The following is a 24701-nucleotide window of genomic DNA, read 5'->3' on the forward strand; positions in this document are numbered from 1 at the left end:
CATGGCTGATGGGACATGAAGTAAATAAAGCGTTCCGTTCAAAATTCTATCCAAATTCCTGAGTTCAACAGAAACATTCTTGAGATCAACAAAATAAACCTGAAGAAGGTCGAAGGTTACATCGACTGAAATGTTGGGAAAACGATACTAAAGATGAGAACAGTAGTCCGAAGAACACAAATAATATGAATAACAGATCCTCATCTCAAAAATTCAGAAACGAAGATGAAGTAAGTCAAGAAAACTTCTGTCTTTACTAATAAGAAGTGTGTTACCACTGTAAATAAAGGGAAGAGTATATCAGCCAAGTGCAATGGACAGTGAGGGTTGTTGAGAATATAGAGGTGCAGAGTAAGGGTTGTTGAGAACATAGAGGTGTATAGTGAGGGTTGTTGAGAACATAGAGGTGTATAGTGAGGGTTGTTGAGAACATAGAGGTGCATAGTGAGGGTTGTTGAGAACACAGAGGTGCATAGGGTTGTTGAGAAAATAGAGTTGCATAGTGAGGGTTGTTGAGAACATAGAGGTGCAGAGTGAGGGTTGTTAAGAACACAGAGTTGCATAATGAGGGTTGTTGAGAACATAGAGGTGCAGAGTGAGGGTTGTTAAGAACATAGAGTTGCATAGTGAGTGTTGTTGAGAACAGAGTTGCATAGTGAGTTTCATAGTGAGGGTTGTTAAGAACATAGAGTTGCATAGTGAGGGTTGTTGAGAACAGAGTTGCATAGTGAGTTTCATAGTGAGGGTTGTTAGGAAAATAGAGGTGCATAGTGAGGGTTGTTGAGAACATAGAGTTGCATAGTGAGGGTTGTTGAGAACATAGAGTTGCATAGTAAGATTCATAGTGAGGGTTGTTGAGAACATAGAGTTCCATAGTGAGGGTTGTTGAGAAGATAGTTGCATAGTGAGATTCATAGTGAGGGTTGTTGAGAAAATAGAGGTGCAGATTGAGGGTTGTTGAGAACATAGAGGTGCAGAGTGAGGGTTGTTGAGCATATAGGGGTGCAGAGTAAGGGTTGTTGAGAACATAGAGGTGCATAGTGAGGGTTGTTGAGAACATAGAGGTGCGTAGTGAGGTTGTTGAGAAGATAGAGTTGCATAGTGAGGGTTCTTAAGAACATAGAAGTACCTAGTAAAGGTTGTTGAGAACATAAAGGTTCATAGTGAGGGTTGTTGAGAACATAGATTTCCATAGTGAGGGTGATTGAGAACACAGAGTTGCATAGGGATGGTTGTTGAGAACATAGAGTTGCATAGTGAGTTTCATAGTGAGGGTTTTTGAGAACATAGAGGTGCATAGTGAGGGTTGTTGAGAACATAGTTACATAGTGAGGGTTGTTGAGAACATAGAGTTGCATAGTTAGTTTCATAGTGAGGGTTGTTGAGAACATAAAGGTGCACAGTGAGGGTTGTTGAGAACATAGAGTTGATTAGTGAGGGTTGTTGAGAACATAGAGTTGATTAGTGAGGGTTGTTGAGAACATAGAGTTGCATAGTGATGGTTGTTGAGAACATAGAGTTTCATAGTGAGGGTTTTTGAGAGCATAGAGGTGCATAGTGAGTTTCATAGTGAGGGTTGTTGAGAACATAGAGGTGTATAGTAAGGGTTGTGTAGAACATAGAGGTTATTAGTGAGGGTTGTTGAGCATAGAGTTCCATAGTGACGGTTGTTGAGAACACAGTTGCATAGGGAGGGTTGTTGAGAACATAGAGGTGCATAGTGAGGGTTGTTGAGAACATAGTTTCATAGTGAGTTTCATAATGAGGGTTGTTGAGAACATAGAGGTGTATAGTGGGGGTTGTTGAGAACATAGAGTTGCATAGTGAGTTTCATAGTGAGGCTTGTTGAGAACATAGAGTTGAAGAGTGAGGGTTTTTGAGAACATAGAGGTGCATAATGAGAGTTGTTGAGAACATAGAATTGCATAGTTAGTTTCATAGTGAGGGTTGTTGAGAACATAGAGGTGTATAGTGAGGGTTGTTGAGAACATAGAGTTGCATAGTGAGTTTCATAGTGAGGGTTGTTGAGAATATAGAGTTGCATATTTAGTTTCATAGTGAGTGTTGTTGAGAACATAGAGTTGCATAGTGAGTTTCATAGTGAGGGTTGTTGAGAACATAGAGTTGCATAGTTAGTTTCATAGTGAGGGTTGTTGAGAACATAGAGTTGCATAGTTGGTTTCATAGTGAGGGTTGTTGAGAACATAGAGTTGCATAGTGAGTTTCATAGTGAGGGTTGTTGAGAACATAGATGTGCATAGTGAGGGTTGTTGAGAACATAGATGTGCATAGTGAGGGTTGTTGAGAACATAGAGGTGCATAGTGAGGGTTGCTGAGAACATAGAGTTGCATAGTGAGTTTCATAGTGAGGGTTGTTGAGAACATAGAGTAGCATAGTGAGGGTTGTTAAGAACATAGATGTGCAGAGTGACGGTTGTTGAGAATATAGATTTGCAGAGTGGGGGTTGTTGAGAACATAGAGTTGCATAGTGAGTTTCATAGTTAGGGTTGTTGAGAACAGAGGTGCAGAGTGAGGGTTGTTGAGAACATAGAGGTGCAGAGTGAGGGTTGTTGAGAACATAGAATCGATGCAATAGGAAGTGAAAAGTCTTCAAATTTAGAAATGTCAATCAAAAAGTTAAGTAAATGAGTTTAAGCAAGCTTTCTGCCGTTTTATTTATTTGTTTCCTTATGATGTTTGGGAAAACCAACTCCCCACAAAAAGGGGGAGTTCTGGCAGTGTCCAAATGAATAGCAATTGTCTGATATGAAGGGTTTCCCCCACATTGATCAAAGCTAATTGCTTTTCTGGACGTCCTGGCCGAGAAGGCTGTCAAACGTGTTTGCTTCGATCAGTTTTGCTTTATTTATACGGGAAAGACAAACAAACATGTGAAAGGATGGAATAGAGGAAATTTTTTAAAAGTAGATCAAAATAAATCTAGAGACGATGTCCCTTCTCGAATCTGAGATATTATAATCTAGGTAGTATCAGAGAAATTCTAAATAAATGTAACCTCCTGGAGAACTCCCACAAAAATCCTTTCTGGGACATACAAAAATGCGTGCTGCTGTTTAACTTTTGGCTGGGTGACTAAAGACGAAATAAAAAATTAAAAAAAAAAGATAGAGAGAGAGAGAGAGAGGTGGGATCGAACTCGAAAACATAGAGTGGTTAACCATTATGCTATAGCATGATGGGATTACCGCTAACCATTACGTGGATAGCGAAATGAACGAGTTAGTAATTAAGTTAAGAATTATGCAAGCGCAGAAATGAAGGTTGTTTTTAAATTTAGCTGGAGGCCAGTTAACACGGCTTTCTACCATACTTGTTTCCCAACAATGTTGGGGAAAACCAGCCCCCACCCCAAAAAAAGGGGGAACTCTGGCAGTGTCCAAATGAATAGCAATTCTCTGATATGAAGAGTTTCCCCCCACATTCATCAAAGCTAATCACATTCAAGACGTTCTGGCCAGGAAGGCGCTTACATTTGCTTCAATCAGTTTCGCTTTTTTATACAGAAAAAGACAAACTAACACTGGACACGAGGGATTTTTTTTACAACTCGATCAATAGAGAGGACGTCCGTTCGCAAATCGGAGATATACGATCTAGAAAGTATAAGGAAGGCTGAGGAAAAAAGCCTTTCTTGGACATACAAAAACGTGCGCAACCATTTTACCTTTAATATAATAGAATAGTGGGGGGTACCTGGCGTTGCCCGGGTGTTTGGAGGTGTGTGTGATTTTGGGTAAATCAAAACAAAAGAATAATAAAAAATCGTTGTCCAGGTGTTTGTGTCAGGGGGGAGGGGTTGAAATTTAAAAAAAAGTTTTGGTAGGTAAGTATGAAGAATCGAACCCGAACCCTTGAGGCGAAGTTGGAAATTAAAGTGTGAAAAAAAAAAAAAAACGCATGATGTTAACCACTGGGGCACCACGAAATAGTAAAAGAAACATGTTTGAATTTATTGAAGCATTAAGAATTGGCAGGTGCCCGTACTTAATGAGGTCAACTTTTATTTACTGTGGGGCAGCTTTCTTTTAGTTTTTTTTTGTTTCCCCAAGAAACCAGCTCCCCACAAAAAGGGGATTGTCCAAATTGAATAGCAATAGTCTGATATAAGGAGAAACTCCATATCGATCAAAGCTGATTGCTTTTGGATGTTCCCGGGAACAATGTCTTAAGTTTTCTTTCACTTTTATTATTATATGAAAAAGCCCAATCCACACGCATCGATCAAAAAATGTTGAATATTTAGCTTTTCAAACTCAGGCAAATTAAATAGACAGGCGACCTCCATTGTTAACTCGTAGATATTATCATTTAGACGTAATATAAAAAGTTTTAAGAAGAAGTGAGCCAACTGGTCGCTTCTCGGAAAAATGCCTTTCTCGGACATACACAAAAAGCAAACATACATACACACATTTTTGCTTTTATATATTATAGACTAGCGGGGGTGCCCAGGTGTTTGGAGGTGTGTGTGTTAGGTGGGGGGGGGGAGATATCAAAACAAAATGGAAACTAAAGAATAAGCGAAGTAATAACCTTGTTTAAATATTATAAAATAAAACAATGTTAAACTTCTTAAAAAAAATCGTAAAACAAAAATAAAAAAATATTATAAAATAAAACAATGTTAAACTTCTTAAAAAAATCGTAAAACAAAAATAAAAAAATATTATAAAATAAAACAACAATGTTAAACTTAAAAAAATCGTAAAACAAAAATAAAAAATATTATAAAATAAAACAACAATGTTAAACTTCTTAAAAAAATCGTAAAACAAAAATAAAAAAATATTATAAAATAAAACAACAATGTTAAACTTCTTAAAAAAATCGTAAAACAAAAATAAAAAATATTATAAAATAAAACAACAATGTTAAACTTAAAAAAATCGTAAAACAAAAATAAAAAAATATTATAAAATAAAACAACAATGTTAAACTTAAAAAAATCGTAAAACAAAAATAAAATAATATTATAAAATAAAACAACAATGTTAAACTTCTTAAAAAAATCGTAAAACAAAAATAAAAAAATATTATAAAATAAAACAACAATGTTAAACTTCTTAAAAAAATCGTAAAACAAAAATAAAAAAATATTATAAAATAAAACAATAATGTTAAACTTCTTAAAAAAATCATAAAACAAAAATAAAAAAATATTATAAAATAAAACAACAATGTTAAACTTCTTAAAAAAAATCGTAAAACAATAATAAAAAAACAGCGAACATGATGAAAAAAAAAACTAACACGGCGTTGCCCGTGTGTTTGTTGATGTAAAAGAAAAAAAAGTTTTGGTAGAAAGGTAGGCTCGAACCTGAAGCCTTGACGCGAAGGTGGAAAAGAAAGGGAAAAAGAACTGGCATCTTACCCACCCGGCCAGGATGGGAGAGTAACTGAAAAGCATTTAACGATTAAAAACTTACAAGGCAGGTGCGTGAATTTAATGTGGTCAAACATCACGCCATAGAGGGAATGAAATCCTGCACATAACTTTTTGCTGTGAGGCAGTTTTTTTGGTTTTGTTTCCACAACTTTGGCTTTGCAGTAATTTTTTTGGTTTTGTTTGGGGGGGGGGGGGACACAACTCCGCATAAAAAGTGGAGTGTCCAAATGAAAAGCAATTGTCTGATATAAGGGGTTTCCCTCACATTGATCAAACCTCTTTGCTTTCTGGAAGTTCCCGGCACAAAAGCCGGAAATCATGCGTTCGCTTCAGATTAGTTTGGCTTTTATATGAAAAAGCCAAACAAACACGAGAGAAGATGAAATAGCAAGAATTTTGTAAAAGTCGATGTAAATAAATCTAGACGCGCCATGCGTTCGCAAATCGTAGTATATAAAAAGTTCTAAGAAATAATACCCCCCTCCCCCGGAGAACGTCAGCGAAAAAAAAACTTTCTGCGGCATGCAAAAATGCGCGCGCTGCTTATGCATTTTATATATAGATAAATAACTTACTCGTGGGACCTGTGGAAATTCCACAGGGGATTGATTCATATGTAATATATTGATGTTGGTATTCTGTAGATATTCAGCATAAATGGAGATGCTCTGATATTATTGTAGCTATTTTGTTAAAACTGTAAAAGTATTTCTGAACGTATATACCGTTCACTGGACAAAACAGGGGAGGGTAGAGCAGTAGCCTTCGATATATCTAAGGCTTTTGACAGGGTATGGCACAACGGTCGTCTAAGGAAAATTAGATCATATGGTATCACTGGAAGAGTACATAATGTAATTAAATCCTTCTTAAGTAAGACGACCGTCCAGGTTGTCCTCGACGGTCGTACATCTAAACAATATGATATAAATGCGGGAGTACCTCAGGGGTCTATTATTCTTGATATTTATAAATGACCTCTCTGATAAAATTGTTTCTGAGATAGGTATATTTGCTGATGACACCACTCTCTATAACAGGCACGAGGGGAAAACAAATGAACACATATCTAAAGAAATGGCAAAAATACTAGAGGATGACCTCTAGTGGAATGGGGACAAAAATGGATGGTCACATTCAATGCTACCAAGACTAAGCTTGTTTCCTTCAATAATTACAAGAAACCTTCACTACCACCAATAGCAATGACCAAGAACACATTACCCGAAAGTACTTCCTTTAAACTCCTCGGCCTAACGTTTACAGGGAACATGAACTGGAATAGATGAATTGAGAGCATTGCCAAGGCTGCTGCGAAGGTGGGCTCTCTCTACCGTGCTAGAAAGCTACTTATGCCTGAAAGTATGCTGTAGCTCTATAAGGCCACCATTCGCCCAAGTATGGAGTACTGTTGTCACATTTGGGCTGCTGCATCTGCTACTTGTCTCTCATTCTTGGACAGGGTTCAAAAGAGAGTTGGCAACCTGATAGGTCATCTGAGCTTCAGCCTCTGTCCCATTGACAAAATGTTGCACAAGTATTTTAATGATGAATGCTCTAATGAACTACAAGCACTTGTACCCCCTGGACGTGAATATCCCCGACAAACCTGACAAACAGCTAAATCCCACCCCTTCACAGTAGAGATCTCTAGGTGTAAGAAAGCATTCTACTACAATAGTTTCTTCCCCAGAACTGCTAGACTTTGGAACTCCCTTTCGGGATTCTGCTTTCCCAACTGTACTGATATGCAGAAGTTCAAGTGTAATGTTAACAGACATCTTGCTACTCATCTTCCTTCATAATACCCATGCAACTTATGTCCCTAATAGTAGCCCCCTCCTTCAAAGTGGCACTGTGCCTTGTTTGGGATGAAAGTTGAATTAAAAAAAAAAAAAATTATCCAAGTTAGCAAGAACGCCTGACGTAGCCAGGTCGTAAAATACGCTTAAATAGGATATTTTAATTCTTGCAGATTTTGTATATATTTTTATAGAGTTAATGTTCTATCGATTTTTATATATTATAAAGTTGCGATTTCAAAAAATGAAAAATATCTATATGACTTGGGTTCATCAGCTTGAATCGAAACCAAATCCCAAACTTATATTCGTTCCTTCAGCTATAATCGAAACTGAAACCACAACTTATGAAGAATTCTTGCTCACATTATTTATAAAAAAATATATTACTAAAGTGCCATCAGCTAAAATCAAAACCGAAACCAAGACTTATGAAGAATTCTTGATAACATTATTTTGAAAAAATATATTACTAAGGTGCTATCAGCTATAATCGAAACCGAAATCAAAACTTATGAGGAATTCTTAGTAAAATTATTTATAAAAAAATTGCGATCAGCTATAACCGAAACCAAAACTAATGAAGAATTTTTGGTAAAATTAATTATTACAAGAAATGGAAGTGCATAACAATTAAATGACCCGGATGTAAAAGTGACACAGAAAATGACACTCACGTTATCGTATTAATATATAGATTATTTTTATTATTATTTTAATTTCCTTAAATTCAATTGTAAAAAAAATTATATCAAAATATGGACAGTTCTCAGAAAATATCAAAGAAGTTCAGCAAAACTTACACCAATTTGAAAGCTGCTTCTCATGGCAGCTGGCACCACAGCCACCGGCCGGCTACTTTTGGTGCGATCAGAATCAACTTGATTAGATTGATCAGCAAAAGACTTTCCAGTTAATTCTGCACTTTGTGATGGTTCCGTTTTAGGTTCATTGCATGTCTGACCGCATGCATCAACCAAATGTGAAGGCTCTGCAAAGTTTGAATTTGATATCTGTGTTGGAGAAGGGAGATTTGCTTGTTGATCAAAATCTGATGGGATATTTCCAACAAAACCTGCTTGACCGTTGGTCAAAATAAGTCGCTGCAAAAAAAAAAAAAAAAGAAAAAGAAATTTGGGATGAAAATTGAATTAAAAAAAAAAAAAAATTATCCAAGTTAGCAAGACCGCCTGACAGAGCCTGGTCGTAAAATACGCTTAAATATGATATTTTAATTCTTGCAGATTTTGCATATATTTTTATAGAGTTAATGTTCTATCGATTTTTATGTATTATAAAGTTGCGATTTCAAAAAATATCTATATGACTTGGGTTCATCAGCTTGAATCGAAACCAAATCTCATGTCGCAAAACCAAATCTATGTCGCGATTTTGTACTTTAAGATTTTTGGATTTATTCTGCGTTTTACACGAGGATGATAGAAATACAGTACAAAACAACTTGTAAAAGATGGTTTACGTGTTCAATTTAAAAAAGAACACCAAATATATTGAGATTCAGAAAAATGATCAACTAATTAAAATAAAATATTTGTGTAAGTACCTGAAATGAAACCATTTTTAATTATCTCATGTCAGGATTTAAGATTAAATCTTTATTTTACATTAGAATGATAAGAATACAGTAAAAGTTTTGGAATTTGGTTTCGATGCTATTTTCCATATAAACTTAAAAATGCTAGTTTCATGTTGTAGTTCTAATGTAGTTTCTGCTAATACAACATAAAAAACAAAAACAAACATATTACAAAAGTTAACAAATATAATATATGGCATCAGGTAGAGTTTTGTCTATTTTACCGAGCTTTGTTGAAGCAGCTATTTTCAATATTAACTTTACAATATTTGTGTAACAGTGTCTTCTCTTACAAACTTTTGAATTATTTTTATTTTCAATATTAAGGCATAACAGAATTGACATATTTCAACAATTGAACATTCTCATGTAGGATTAAATTAAGACAAAATTGACATATTGCTAAAATTGAAATTTCTTATATATGCGGACCTGTCAGATTTTGCCTATATTATAGGGTTTTTGGTTTAGATGCAAATTTACTTATTTACTAAAGAAACCTAGTGTCATAATGTATTTCTTATGTCTTTTTGGCTGATATTCTACTATTTAAATATTCTATCCAAACAAAATTGACATATTGCAAAAATTGTAATTTCACATGTACGTGAACCTGTGAGATTTTGCTGATTTTATAGGGTTTTTTGGATTAGATGCATATTTCAATATTTACTGAAGAATACTAGTGTCATAATACATTTCTTATGTATTTTTGGCTGATTTTCTATGATTTAAACATTAAATCAAGACAAAATTGACATATTGCAAAAATTGTAATTTCCCATGTACGCGGACCTGTGAGATTTTGTCTATTTTGTAGCGTTTTTGGTTTAGATGCCAATTTCAATATTTACTGAAGAATACCAGTTGTATAATGTATTTCTTATGTCTTTTTAGCTGATTTTCCAGTATTTAAACATTAAATCAAGACAAAATTGACATATTGCAAAAATTGTAATTTCCCATGTACGCGCACCTGTGAGATTTTGCCTATTTTAAAGCGTTTTTGGTTAAGATGCAAATTTCAATATTTACTGAAGAATACTAGTGTCATAATGTATTTCTGATGTCTTTTTAGCTGATTTTCCATTATTTAACCGTTAAATCAAGACAAAATTGACATATTGCAAAAATTGTAATTTCCCATGTACGCGGACCTGTGAGATTTTGCCTATTTTATAGCGTTTTTCATTTAGATGAAAATTTCAGTATTTACTGAAGAATACCAGTGTAATAATATATTTCTTATGTCTTTTTAGCTGATTTTCCATTATTTAAACATTAAATCTAGACAAAATTGACATATTGCAAAAATTGTAATTTCCCATGTACGCGGACCTGTGAGATTTTGCCTATTTTATAGCGTTTTTAGTGTAGATGCAAATTTCGATATTTGCTGAGGAATACTTGTGTCATAATGTATTTCTTATGTCTTTTTAGCTGATTTTCTATTATTTAACCGTTAAATCAAGACAAAATTGACATATTGCAAAAATTGTAATTTCTCATGTACGCGGACCCGTGAGATTTTTCCTATTTTATAGCGTTTTTGGTTTAGATAAAAATTTTAATATTTACTGAAGAGTACAAGTGTCATAATGTATTTCTTATGTCTTTTTAGCTGATTTTCCATTATTTAAACATTAAATCAAGACAAAATTGACATATTGCAAAAATTGTAATTTCCCATGTACGCGGACCTGTGAGATTTTGCCTATTTTAGAGCGTTTTTGGTTTAGATGCAAATTTCAATATTTACTGAAGAATACTAGTGTCATAATGTATTTCTTATGTCTTTTTAGCTGATTTTCCATTATTTAAACATTAAATCAAGACAAAATTGACATATTGCAAAAATTGTAATTTCCCAGGTACGCGGACCTGTGAGATTTTGCCTATTTTATAGCGTTTTTAGTGTAGATGCAAATTTAAAAATTTGCCGAGGAATACTAGTGTCATAATGTATTTCTTATGTCTTTTTAGCTGATTTTCCATTATTTAAACATTAAATCTAGACAAAATTGACATATTGCAAAAATTGTAATTTCCCATGTACGCGCACCTGTGAGATTTTGCCTATTTTATAGCGTTTTTGGTTTAGATGCAAATTTCAATATTTACTGAAGAATACTAGTGTCATAATGTATTTCTTATGTCTTTTTAGCTGATTTTCCATTATTTAAACATTAAATCAAGACAAAATTGACATATTGCAAAAATTGTAATTTCCCATGTACGCGGACCTGTGAAATTTTGCCTATTTTATAGCGTTTTTGGTTTAGATGAAAATTTCAGTATTTACTGAAGAATACTAGTGTCATAATGTATTTCTTATGTCTTTTTAGCTGATTTTCCATTATTTAAATATGTAATCCAGACAAAATTGACATATTGCAAAAATTGTAATTTCCCATGTACGCGGACCTGTGAGATTTTGCCTATTTTAGAGCGTTTTTGGTTTAGATGCAAATTTCAATATTTACTGAAGAATACTAGTGTCATAATGTATTTCTTATGTCTTTTTAGCTGATTTTCCATTATTTAAACATTAAATCAAGACAAAATTGACATATTGCAAAAATTGTAATTTCCCATGTGAGATTTTGCCTATTTTATAGCATTTTTGGTTTAGATGAAAATTTCAGTATTTACTGAAGAATACCAGTTGTATAATGTATTTCTTATGTCTTTTTAGCTGATTTTCCATTATTTAAATATGTAATCCAGACAAAATTGTCATATTGCAAAAATTGTAATTTCCCATGTACGCGGACCTGTGAGATTTTGCCTATTTTATAGCGTTTTTAGTGTAGATGCAAATTTCAATATTTGCTGAGGAATACTAGTTTCATAATCTATTTCTTATGTCTTTTTAGCTGATTTTCCATTATTTAACCGTTACATCAAGACAAAATTGACATATTGCAAAAATTGTAATTTCCCATGTACGCGGACCTGTGAGATTTTGCCTATTTTATAGCGTTTTTAGTGTAGATGCAAATTTCGATATTTGCTGAGGAATACTTGTGTCATAATGTATTTCTTATGTCTTTTTAGCTGATTTTCTATTATTTAACCGTTAAATCAAGACAAAATTGACATATTGCAAAAATTGTAATTTCTCATGTACGCGGACCCGTGAGATTTTTCCTATTTTATAGCGTTTTTGGTTTAGATAAAAATTTTAATATTTACTGAAGAGTACAAGTGTCATAATGTATTTCTTATGTCTTTTTAGCTGATTTTCCATTATTTAAACATTAAATCAAGACAAAATTGACATATTGCAAAAATTGTAATTTCCCATGTACGCGGACCTGTGAGATTTTGCCTATTTTAGAGCGTTTTTGGTTTAGATGCAAATTTCAATATTTACTGAAGAATACTAGTGTCATAATGTATTTCTTATGTCTTTTTAGCTGATTTTCCATTATTTAAACATTAAATCAAGACAAAATTGACATATTGCAAAAATTGTAATTTCCCAGGTACGCGGACCTGTGAGATTTTGCCTATTTTATAGCGTTTTTAGTGTAGATGCAAATTTCAAAATTTGCCGAGGAATACTAGTGTCATAATGTATTTCTTATGTCTTTTTAGCTGATTTTCCATTATTTAAACATTAAATCTAGACAAAATTGACATATTGCAAAAATTGTAATTTCCCATGTACGCGGACCTGTGAGATTCTGCCTATTTTATAGCGTTTTTGGTTTAGATGAAAATTTCAGTATTTACTGAAGAATACTAGTGTCATAATGTATTTCTTATGTCTTTTTAGCTGATTTTCCATTATTTAAACATTAAATCAAGACAAAATTGACATATTGCAAAAATTGTAATTTCCCATGTACGCGGACCTGTGAGATTTTGCCTATTTTATAGCATTTTTGGTTTAGATGAACATTTCAGTATTTACTGAAGAATACCAGTTGTATAATGTATTTCTTATGTCTTTTTAGCTGATTTTCCATTATTTAAATATGTAATCCAGACAAAATTGTCATATTGCAAAAATTGTAATTTCCCATGTACGCGGACCTGTGAGAGATGCAAATTTCAATATTTGCTGAGGAATACTAGTTTCATAATCTATTTCTTATGTCTTTTTAGCTGATTTTCCATTATTTAACCGTTAAATCAAGACAAAATTGACATATTGCAAAAATTGTAATTTCCCATGTACGCGGACCTGTGAGATTTTGCCTATTTTAGAGCATTTTTGGTTTAGATGCCAATTTCAATATTTACTGAAGAATACTAGTGTCATAATGTATTTCTTATGTCTTTTTAGCTGATTTTCCATTATTTAAACATTAAATAAAGACAAAATTGACATATTGCAAAAATTGTAATTTCCCATGTACGCGCACCTGTGAGATTTTGCCTATTTTATAGCGTTTTTGGTTTAGATGCAATTTTCAATAGTTACTGAAGAATACTAGTGTCATAATGTATTTCTTATGTCTTTTTAGATGATTTTCCATTATTTAAACGTTAAATCAAGACAAAATTGACATATTGCAAAAATTGTAATTTCCCAGGTACGCGGACCTGTGAGATTTTGCCTATTTCATAGCATTTTTAGTGTAGATGCAAATTTCAATATTTGCTGAGGAATACTTGTGTCATAATGTATTTCTTATGTATTTTTAGCTGATTTTCTATTATTTAACCGTTAAATCAAGACAAAATGTACATATTGCAAAAATTGTAATTTCTCATGTACGCGGACCTGTGAGATTTTGCCTATTTTATAGCGTTTTTGGTTTAGATGCAAATTTCAATATTTACTGAAGAATACTAGTGTCATAATGTATTTCTTATGTCTTTTTAGATGATTTTCCATTATTTAAACATTAAATCAAGACAAAATTGACATATTGCAAAAATTGTAATTTCCCAGGTACGCGGACCTGTGAGATTCTGCATATTTTATAGCGTTTTTGGTTTTGATTAAAATTTCAGTATTTACTGAAGAATACTAGTGTCATAATGTATTTCTTATGTCTTTTTAGCTGATTTTCCATTATTTAAACATTAAATCAAGACAAAATTGACATATTGCAAAAATTGTAATTTCCCATGTACGCGGACCTGTGAGATTTTGCCTATTTTATAGCATTTTTGGTTTAGATGAACATTTCAGTATTTACTGAAGAATACCAGTTGTATAATGTATTTCTTATGTCTTTTTAGCTGATTTTCCATTATTTAAATATGTAATCCAGACAAAATTGACATATTGCAAAAATTGTAATTTCCCATGTACGCGGACCTGTGAGATTTTGCCTATTTTAGAGCGTTTTTGGTTTAGATGCAAATTTCAATATTTACTGAAGAATACTAGTGTCATAATGTATTTCTTATGTCTTTTTAGCTGATTTTCCATTATTTAAACATTAAATCAAGACAAAATTGACATATTGCAAAAATTGTAATTTCCCAGGTACGCGGACCTGTGAGATTTTGCCTATTTTATAGCGTTTTTAGTGTAGATGCCAATTTCAAAATTTGCCGAGGAATACTAGTGTCATAATGTATTTCTTATGTCTTTTTAGCTGATTTTCCAGTATTTAACCGTTAAATCAAGACAAAATTGACATATTGCAAAAATTGTAATTTCCCATGTACGCGGACCTGTGAGATTTTGCCTATTTTATAGCATTTTTGGTTTAGATGAAAATTTCAGTATTTACTGAAGAATACCAGTTGTATAATGTATTTCTTATGTCTTTTTAGCTGATTTTCCATTATTTAAACATTAAATCAAGACAAAATTGACATATTGCAAAAATTGTAATTTCCCATGTACGCGGACCTGTGAGATTTTGCCTATTTTATAGCGTTTTTAGTGTAGATGCAAATTTCAATATTTGCTGAGGAATACTAGTTTCATAATCTATTTCTTATGTCTTTTTAGCTGATTTTCCATTATTTAACCGTTAAATCAAGACAAAATTGACATATTGCAAAAATTGTAATTTCCCAGGTACGCGGACCTGTGAGATTTTGCCTATTTTATAGCATTTTTGGTTTAGATGAAAATTTCAATATTTACTGAAGAATACTAGTGTCATAATGTATTTCTTATGTCTTTTTAGCTGATTTTCCATTATTTAAACATTAAATCAAGACAAAATTGACATATTGCAAAAATTGTAATTTCCCATGTACGCGGACCTCATAGGTTTTGCCCATTTCATAGCGTTTTTGGTTAAGATGCAAATTTCAATATTTACTGAAGAATACTAGTGTCATAATGTATTTCTTATGTCTTTTTAGCTGATTTTCCATTATTTAAACATTAAATCACGACAAAATTGACATATTGCAAAAATTGTAATTTCCCATGTACGCGGACCTCATAGGTTTTTCCCATTTCATAGCGTTTTTGGTTAAGATGCAAATTTCAATATTTACTGAAGAATACTACTGTCATAATGTATTTCTTATGTCTTTTTAGCTGATTTTCTATTATTTAACCGTTAAATCAAGACAAAATTGACATATTGCAAAAATTGTAATTTCTCATGTACGCGGACCCGTGAGATTTTTCCTATTTTATAGCGTTTTTGGTTTAGATAAAAATTTTAATATTTACTGAAGAGTACTAGTGTCATGATGTATTTCTTATGTCTTTTTAGCTGATTTTCCATTATTTAAACATTAAATCAAGACAAAATTGACATATTGCAAAAATTGTAATTTCCCATGTACGCGGACCTGTGAGATTCTGCCTATTTTATAGCGTTTTTGGTTTAGATGAAAATTTCAGTATTTACTGAAGAATACTAGTGTCATAATGTATTTCTTATGTCTTTTTAGCTGATTTTCCATTATTTAAACATTAAATCAAGACAAAATTGACATATTGCAAAAATTGTAATTTCCCATGTACGCGGACCTGTGAGATTTTGCCTATTTTATAGCATTTTTGGTTTAGATGAAAATTTCAGTATTTACTGAAGAATACTAATGTCATAATGTATTTCTTATGTCTTTTTAGCTGATTTTCCATTATTTAAATATGTAATCCAGACAAAATTGACATATTGCAAAAATTGTAATTTCCCATGTACGCGGACCTGTGAGATTTTGCCTATTTTATAGCGTTTTTGGTTAAGATTCAAATTTCAATATTTACTGAAGAATACTAGTGTCATAATGTATTTCTGATGTCTTTTTAGCTGATTTTCCATTATTTAACCGTTAAATCAAGACAAAATTGACATATTGCAAAAATTGTAATTTCCCAGGTACGCGGACCTGTGAGATTTTGCCTATTTTATAGCGTTTTTAGTGTAGATGCAAATTTTAAAATTTGCCGAGGAATACTAGTGTCATAATGTATTTCTTATGTCTTTTTAGCTGATTTTCCATTATTTAACCGTTAAATCAAGACAAAATTGACATATTGCAAAAATTGTAATTTCCCAAGTACGCGGACCTGTGAGATTTTGCCTATTTTATAGCATTTTTGGTTTAGATGAAAATTTCAGTATTTACTGAAGAATACTAGTGTCATGATGTATTTCTTATGTCTTTTTAGCTGATTTTCCATTATTTAAATATGTAATCCAGACAAAATTGACATATTGCAAAAATTGTAATTTCCCATGTACGCGGACCTGTGAGATTTTGCCTACTTTAGAGCGTTTTTGGTTTAGATGCAAATTTCAATATTTACTGAAGAATACTAGTGTCATAATGTATTTCTTATGTCTTTTTAGCTGATTTTCCATTATTTAAACATTAAATCTAGACAAAATTGACATATTGCAAAAATTGTAATTTCCCATGTACGCGCACCTGTGAGATTTTGCCTATTTTATAGCGTTTTTGGTTTAGATGCAAATTTCAATATTTACTGAAGAATACTAGTGTCATAATGTATTTCTTATGTCATTTTAGCTGATTTTCCATTATTTAAACATTAAATCAAGACAAAATTGACATATTGCAAAAATTGTAATTTCCCATGTACGCGGACCTCATAGGTTTTGCCCATTTCATAGCGTTTTTGGTTAAGATGAAAATTTCAATATTTACTGAAGAATACTAGTGTCATAATGTATTTCTTATGTCTTTTTAGCTGATTTTCCATTATTTAAACATTAAATCAAGACAAAATTGACATATTGCAAAAATTGTAATTTCCCATGTACGCGGACCTGTGAGATTTTGCCTATTTTAAAGCGTTTTTGGTTTAGATGCAAATTTCAATATTTACTGAAGAATACTAGTGTCATAATGTATTTCTTATGTCTTTTTAGCTGATTTTCCATTATTTAAACATTAAATCAAGACAAAATTGACATATTGCAAAAATTGTAATTTCCCATGTACGCGGACCTCATAGGTTTTGCCTATTTTAAAGCGTTTTTGGTTTAGATGCAAATTTCAATATTTACTGAAGAATACTACTGTCATAATGTATTTCTTATGTCTTTTTAGCTGATTTTCCATTATTTAAACATTAAATCACGACAAAATTGACATATTGCAAAAATTGTAATTTCCCATGTACGCGGACCTCATAGGTTTTGCCCATTTCATAGCGTTTTTGGTTAAGATGCAAATTTCAATATTTACTGAAGTATACTAGTGTCATAGTGTATTTCGTATGTCTTTTTAGATGATTTTCCATTATATAAACATTAAATCAAGACAAAATTGACATATTGCAAAAATTGTAATTTCCCATGTACGCGGACCTGTGAGATTTTGCCTATTTTAAAGCGTTTTTGGTTTAGATGCAAATTTCAATATTTACTGAAGAATACTACTGTCATAATGTATTTCTTATGTCTTTTTAGCTGATTTTCCATTATTTAAACATTAAATCACGACAAAATTGACATATTGCAAAAATTGTAATTTCCCATGTACGCGGACCTCATAGGTTTTTCCCATTTCATAGCGTTTTTGGTTAAGATGCAAATTTCAATATTTACTGAAGTATACTAGTGTCATAGTGTATTTCTTATGTCTTTTTAGCTGATTTTCCATTATTTAAACATTAAATCAAGACAAAATTGACATATTGCAAAAATTGTAATTTCCCATGTACGCGGACCTCATAGGTTTTGCCCATTTCATAGCGTTTTTGGTTAAGATGCAAATTTCAATATTTACTGAAGAATACTAGTGTCATAATGTATTTCTTATGTCTTTTTAGCTGATTTTCCATTATTTAAACATTAAATCAAGACAAAATTGACATATTGCAAAAATTGTAATTTCCCATGTACGCGGACCTGTGAGATTTTGCCTATTTTATAGCGTTTTTAGTGTAGATGCAAATTTCAATATTTGCTGAGGAATACTAGTTTCATAATCTATTTCTTATGTCTTTTTAGCTGATTTTCCATTATTTAACCGTTAAATCAAGACAAAATTGACATATTGCAAAAATTGTAATTTCCCATGTACGCGGACCTGTGAGATTTTGCCTATTTTATAGCGTTTTTGGTTTAGATGAAAATTTCAGTATTTACTGAAGAATACTAGTGTCATAATGTATTTCTTATGTCTTTTTAGCTGATTTTCCATTATTTAAACATTAAATCAAGACAAAATTGACATATTGCAAAAATTGTAATTTCCCATGTACGCGGACCTCATAGGTTTTGCCCATTTCATAGCGTTTTTGGTTAAGATGCAAATTTCAATATTTACTGAAGAATACTAGTGTCATAGTGTATTTCTTATGTCTTTTTAGCTGATTTTCCATTATTTAAATATGTAATCCAGACAAAATTGTCATATTGCAAAAATTGTAATTTCCCATGTACGCGGACCTCATAGGTTTTGCCCATTTCATAGCGTTTTTGGTTAAGATGCAAATTTCAATATTTACTGAAGAATACTAGTGTCATAATGTATTTCTTATGTCATTTTAGCTGATTTTCCATTATTTAAACATTAAATCAAGACAAAATTGACATATTGCAAAATTGTAATCCCATGTACGCGGACCTCATAGGTTTTGCCCATTTCATAGCGTTTTTGGTTAAGATGCAAATTTCAATATTTACTGAAGAATACTAGTGTCATAATGTATTTTTTATGTCTTTTTAGCTGATTTTCCATTATTTAAACATTAAATCAAGACAAAATTGACATATTGCAAAAATTGTAATTTCCCATGTACGCGGACCTGTGAGATTTTGCCTATTTTAAAGCGTTTTTGGTTTAGATGCAAATTTCAATATTTACTGAAGAATACTAGTGTCATAATGTATTTCTTATGTCTTTTTAGCTGATTTTCCATTATTTAAACATTAAATCAAGACAAAATTGACATATTGCAAAAATTGTAATTTCCCATGTACGCGGACCTGTGAGATTTTGCCTATTTTATAGCGTTTTTAGTGTAGATGCAAATTTCAATATTTGCTGAGGAATACTAGTTTCATAATCTATTTCTTATGTCTTTTTAGCTGATTTTCCATTATTTAACCGTTAAATCAAGACAAAATTGACATATTGCAAAAATTGTAATTTCCCATGTACGCGGACCTGTGAGATTTTGCCTATTTTAGAGCGTTTTTGGTTTAGATGCCAATTTCTATATTTACTGAAGAATACTAGTGTCATAATGTATTTCTTATGTCTTTTTAGCTGATTTTCCATTATTTAAACATTAAATCACGACAAAATTGACATATTGCAAAAATTGTAATTTCCCATGTATGCGGACCTCATAGGTTTTGCCCATTTCATAGCGTTTTTGGTTAAGATGCAAATTTCAATATTTACTGAAGAATACTAGTGTCATAATGTATTTCTTATGTCTTTTTAGCTGATTTTCCATTACTTAAACATTAAATCACGACAAAATTGACATATTGCAAAAATGGTAATTTCCCATGTACGCGGACCTGTGAGATTTTGCCTATTTTAAAGCGTTTTTGGTTTAGATGCAAATTTCAATATTTACTGAAGAATACTAGTGTCATAATGTATTTCTTATGTCTTTTTAGCTGATTTTCCATTATTTAAACATTAAATCAAGACAAAATTGACATATTGCAAAAATTGTAATTTCCCATGTACGCGGACCTCATAGGTTTTGCCCATTTCATAGCGTTTTTGGTTAAGATGCAAATTTCAATATTTACTGAAGTATACTAGTGTCATAGTGTATTTCGTATGTCTTTTTAGATGATTTTCCATTATTTAAACATTAAATCAAGACAAAATTGACATATTGCAAAAATTGTAATTTCCCATGTACGCGGACCTGTGAGATTTTGCCTATTTTAAAGCGTTTTTGGTTTAGATGCAAATTTCAATATTTACTGAAGAATACTACTGTCATAATGTATTTCTTATGTCTTTTTAGCTGATTTTCCATTATTTAAACATTAAATCACGACAAAATTGACATATTGCAAAAATTGTAATTTCCCATGTACGCGGACCTCATAGGTTTTTCCCATTTCATAGCGTTTTTGGTTAAGATGCAAATTTCAATATTTACTGAAGTATACTAGTGTCATAGTGTATTTCTTATGTCTTTTTAGATGATTTTCCATTATTTAAACATTAAATCAAGACAAAATTGACATATTGCAAAAATTGTAATTTCCCATGTACGCGGACCTCATAGGTTTTGCCCATTTCATAGCGTTTTTGGTTAAGATGCAAATTTCAATATTTACTGAAGAATACTAGTGTCATAATGTATTTCTTATGTCTTTTTAGCTGATTTTCCATTATTTAAACATTAAATCAAGACAAAATTGACATATTGCAAAAATTGTAATTTCCCATGTACGCGGACCTGTGAGATTTTGCCTATTTTAAAGCGTTTTTGGTTTAGATGCAAATTTCAATATTTACTGAAGAATACTAGTGTCATAATGTATTTCTTATGTCTTTTTAGCTGATTTTCCATTATTTAAACATTAAATCAAGACAAAATTGACATATTGCAAAAATTGTAATTTCCCATGTACGCGGACCTGTGAGATTTTGCCTATTTTATAGCGTTTTTAGTGTAGATGCAAATTTCAATATTTGCTGAGGAATACTAGTTTCATAATCTATTTCTTATGTCTTTTTAGCTGATTTTCCATTATTTAACCGTTAAATCAAGACAAAATTGACATATTGCAAAAATTGTAATTTCCCATGTACGCGGACCTGTGAGATTTTGCCTATTTTAGAGCGTTTTTGGTTTAGATGCCAATTTCAATATTTACTGAAGAATACTAGTGTCATAATGTATTTCTTATGTCTTTTTAGCTGATTTTCCATTATTTTAACATTAAATCAAGACAAAATTGACATATTGCAAAAATTGTAATTTCCCATGTACGCGGACCTGTGAGATTTTGCCTATTTTATAGCGTTTTTGGTTTAGATGAAAATTTCAGTATTTACTGAAGAATACTAGTGTCATAATGTATTTCTTATGTCTTTTTAGCTGATTTTCCATTATTTAAACATTAAATCAAGACAAAATTGACATATTGCAAAAATTGTAATTTCCCATGTACGCGGACCTCATAGGTTTTGCCCATTTCATAGCGTTTTTGGTTAAGATGCAAATTTCAATATTTACTGAAGAATACTAGTGTCATAGTGTATTTCTTATGTCTTTTTAGCTGATTTTCCATTATTTAAATATGTAATCCAGACAAAATTGTCATATTGCAAAAATTGTAATTTCCCATGTACGCGGACCTCATAGGTTTTGCCCATTTCATAGCGTTTTTGGTTAAGATGCAAATTTCAATATTTACTGAAGAATACTAGTGTCATAATGTATTTCTTATGTCATTTTAGCTGATTTTCCATTATTTAAACATTAAATCAAGACAAAATTGACATATTGCAAAATTGTAATCCCATGTACGCGGACCTCATAGGTTTTGCCCATTTCATAGCGTTTTTGGTTAAGATGCAAATTTCAATATTTACTGAAGAATACTAGTGTCATAATGTATTTTTTATGTCTTTTTAGCTGATTTTCCATTATTTAAACATTAAATCAAGACAAAATTGACATATTGCAAAAATTGTAATTTCCCATGTACGCGGACCTGTGAGATTTTGCCTATTTTAAAGCGTTTTTGGTTTAGATGCAAATTTCAATATTTACTGAAGAATACTAGTGTCATAATGTATTTCTTATGTCTTTTTAGCTGATTTTCCATTATTTAAACATTAAATCAAGACAAAATTGACATATTGCAAAAATTGTAATTTCCCATGTACGCGGACCTGTGAGATTTTGCCTATTTTATAGCGTTTTTAGTGTAGATGCAAATTTCAATATTTGCTGAGGAATACTAGTTTCATAATCTATTTCTTATGTCTTTTTAGCTGATTTTCCATTATTTAACCGTTAAATCAAGACAAAATTGACATATTGCAAAAATTGTAATTTCCCATGTACGCGGACCTGTGAGATTTTGCCTATTTTAGAGCGTTTTTGGTTTAGATGCCAATTTCTATATTTACTGAAGAATACTAGTGTCATAATGTATTTCTTATGTCTTTTTAGCTGATTTTCCATTATTTAAACATTAAATCACGACAAAATTGACATATTGCAAAAATTGTAATTTCCCATGTATGCGGACCTCATAGGTTTTGCCCATTTCATAGCGTTTTTGGTTAAGATGCAAATTTCAATATTTACTGAAGAATACTAGTGTCATAATGTATTTCTTATGTCTTTTTAGCTGATTTTCCATTACTTAAACATTAAATCACGACAAAATTGACATATTGCAAAAATGGTAATTTCCCATGTACGCGGACCTGTGAGATTTTGCCTATTTTAAAGCGTTTTTGGTTTAGATGCAAATTTCAATATTTACTGAAGAATACTAGTGTCATAATGTATTTCTTATGTCTTTTTAGCTGATTTTCCATTATTTAAACATTAAATCAAGACAAAATTGACATATTGCAAAAATTGTAATTTCCCATGTACGCGGACCTCATAGGTTTTGCCCATTTCATAGCGTTTTTGGTTAAGATGCAAATTTCAATATTTACTGAAGTATACTAGTGTCATAGTGTATTTCGTATGTCTTTTTAGATGATTTTCCATTATTTAAACATTAAATCAAGACAAAATTGACATATTGCAAAAATTGTAATTTCCCATGTACGCGGACCTGTGAGATTTTGCCTATTTTAAAGCGTTTTTGGTTTAGATGCAAATTTCAATATTTACTGAAGAATACTACTGTCATAATGTATTTCTTATGTCTTTTTAGCTGATTTTCCATTATTTAAACATTAAATCACGACAAAATTGACATATTGCAAAAATTGTAATTTCCCATGTACGCGGACCTCATAGGTTTTTCCCATTTCATAGCGTTTTTGGTTAAGATGCAAATTTCAATATTTACTGAAGTATACTAGTGTCATAGTGTATTTCTTATGTCTTTTTAGATGATTTTCCATTATTTAAACATTAAATCAAGACAAAATTGACATATTGCAAAAATTGTAATTTCCCATGTACGCGGACCTCATAGGTTTTGCCCATTTCATAGCGTTTTTGGTTAAGATGCAAATTTCAATATTTACTGAAGAATACTAGTGTCATAATGTATTTCTTATGTCTTTTTAGCTGATTTTCCATTATTTAAACATTAAATCAAGACAAAATTGACATATTGCAAAAATTGTAATTTCCCATGTACGCGGACCTGTGAGATTTTGCCTATTTTAAAGCGTTTTTGGTTTAGATGCAAATTTCAATATTTACTGAAGAATACTAGTGTCATAATGTATTTCTTATGTCTTTTTAGCTGATTTTCCATTATTTAAACATTAAATCAAGACAAAATTGACATATTGCAAAAATTGTAATTTCCCATGTACGCGGACCTGTGAGATTTTGCCTATTTTATAGCGTTTTTAGTGTAGATGCAAATTTCAATATTTGCTGAGGAATACTAGTTTCATAATCTATTTCTTATGTCTTTTTAGCTGATTTTCCATTATTTAACCGTTAAATCAAGACAAAATTGACATATTGCAAAAATTGTAATTTCCCATGTACGCGGACCTGTGAGATTTTGCCTATTTTAGAGCGTTTTTGGTTTAGATGCCAATTTCAATATTTACTGAAGAATACTAGTGTCATAATGTATTTCTTATGTCTTTTTAGCTGATTTTCCATTATTTTAACATTAAATCAAGACAAAATTGACATATTGCAAAAATTGTAATTTCCCATGTACGCGGACCTGTGAGATTTTGCCTATTTTATAGCGTTTTTGGTTTAGATGAAAATTTCAGTATTTACTGAAGAATACTAGTGTCATAATGTATTTCTTATGTCTTTTTAGCTGATTTTCCATTATTTAAACATTAAATCAAGACAAAATTGACATATTGCAAAAATTGTAATTTCCCATGTACGCGGACCTCATAGGTTTTGCCCATTTCATAGCGTTTTTGGTTAAGATGCAAATTTCAATATTTACTGAAGAATACTAGTGTCATAGTGTATTTCTTATGTCTTTTTAGCTGATTTTCCATTATTTAAATATGTAATCCAGACAAAATTGTCATATTGCAAAAATTGTAATTTCCCATGTACGCGGACCTCATAGGTTTTGCCCATTTCATAGCGTTTTTGGTTAAGATGCAAATTTCAATATTTACTGAAGAATACTAGTGTCATAATGTATTTCTTATGTCATTTTAGCTGATTTTCCATTATTTAAACATTAAATCAAGACAAAATTGACATATTGCAAAATTGTAATCCCATGTACGCGGACCTCATAGGTTTTGCCCATTTCATAGCGTTTTTGGTTAAGATGCAAATTTCAATATTTACTGAAGAATACTAGTGTCATAATGTATTTTTTATGTCTTTTTAGCTGATTTTCCATTATTTAAACATTA

The 24701-nt window shown here is 31.4% G+C and overlaps 1 protein-coding gene across 3 annotated transcripts in view; it reads right to left on the reverse strand.

The window, feature by feature from the left end:
• LOC145277987 (uncharacterized) overlaps positions 1–24701 on the reverse strand; it is a 595242-nt gene that overhangs the window by 61530 nt on the left and 509011 nt on the right. For all 3 annotated transcript variants that reach the window (XM_080130127.1, XM_080130128.1, XM_080130129.1), the window contains exon 9: positions 8014–8313. In XM_080130127.1, coding sequence (XP_079986253.1) covers positions 8014–8313 — 300 coding nt within the window. The remainder of the gene's footprint in view (positions 1–8013; positions 8314–24701) is intronic.

This window comes from Euprymna scolopes, chromosome 6, assembly GCF_053919585.1.
Source record: "Euprymna scolopes isolate OS-2025 chromosome 6, ASM5391958v1, whole genome shotgun sequence".
In the NCBI taxonomy this organism is placed as follows: domain Eukaryota; kingdom Metazoa; phylum Mollusca; class Cephalopoda; order Sepiida; family Sepiolidae; genus Euprymna; species Euprymna scolopes.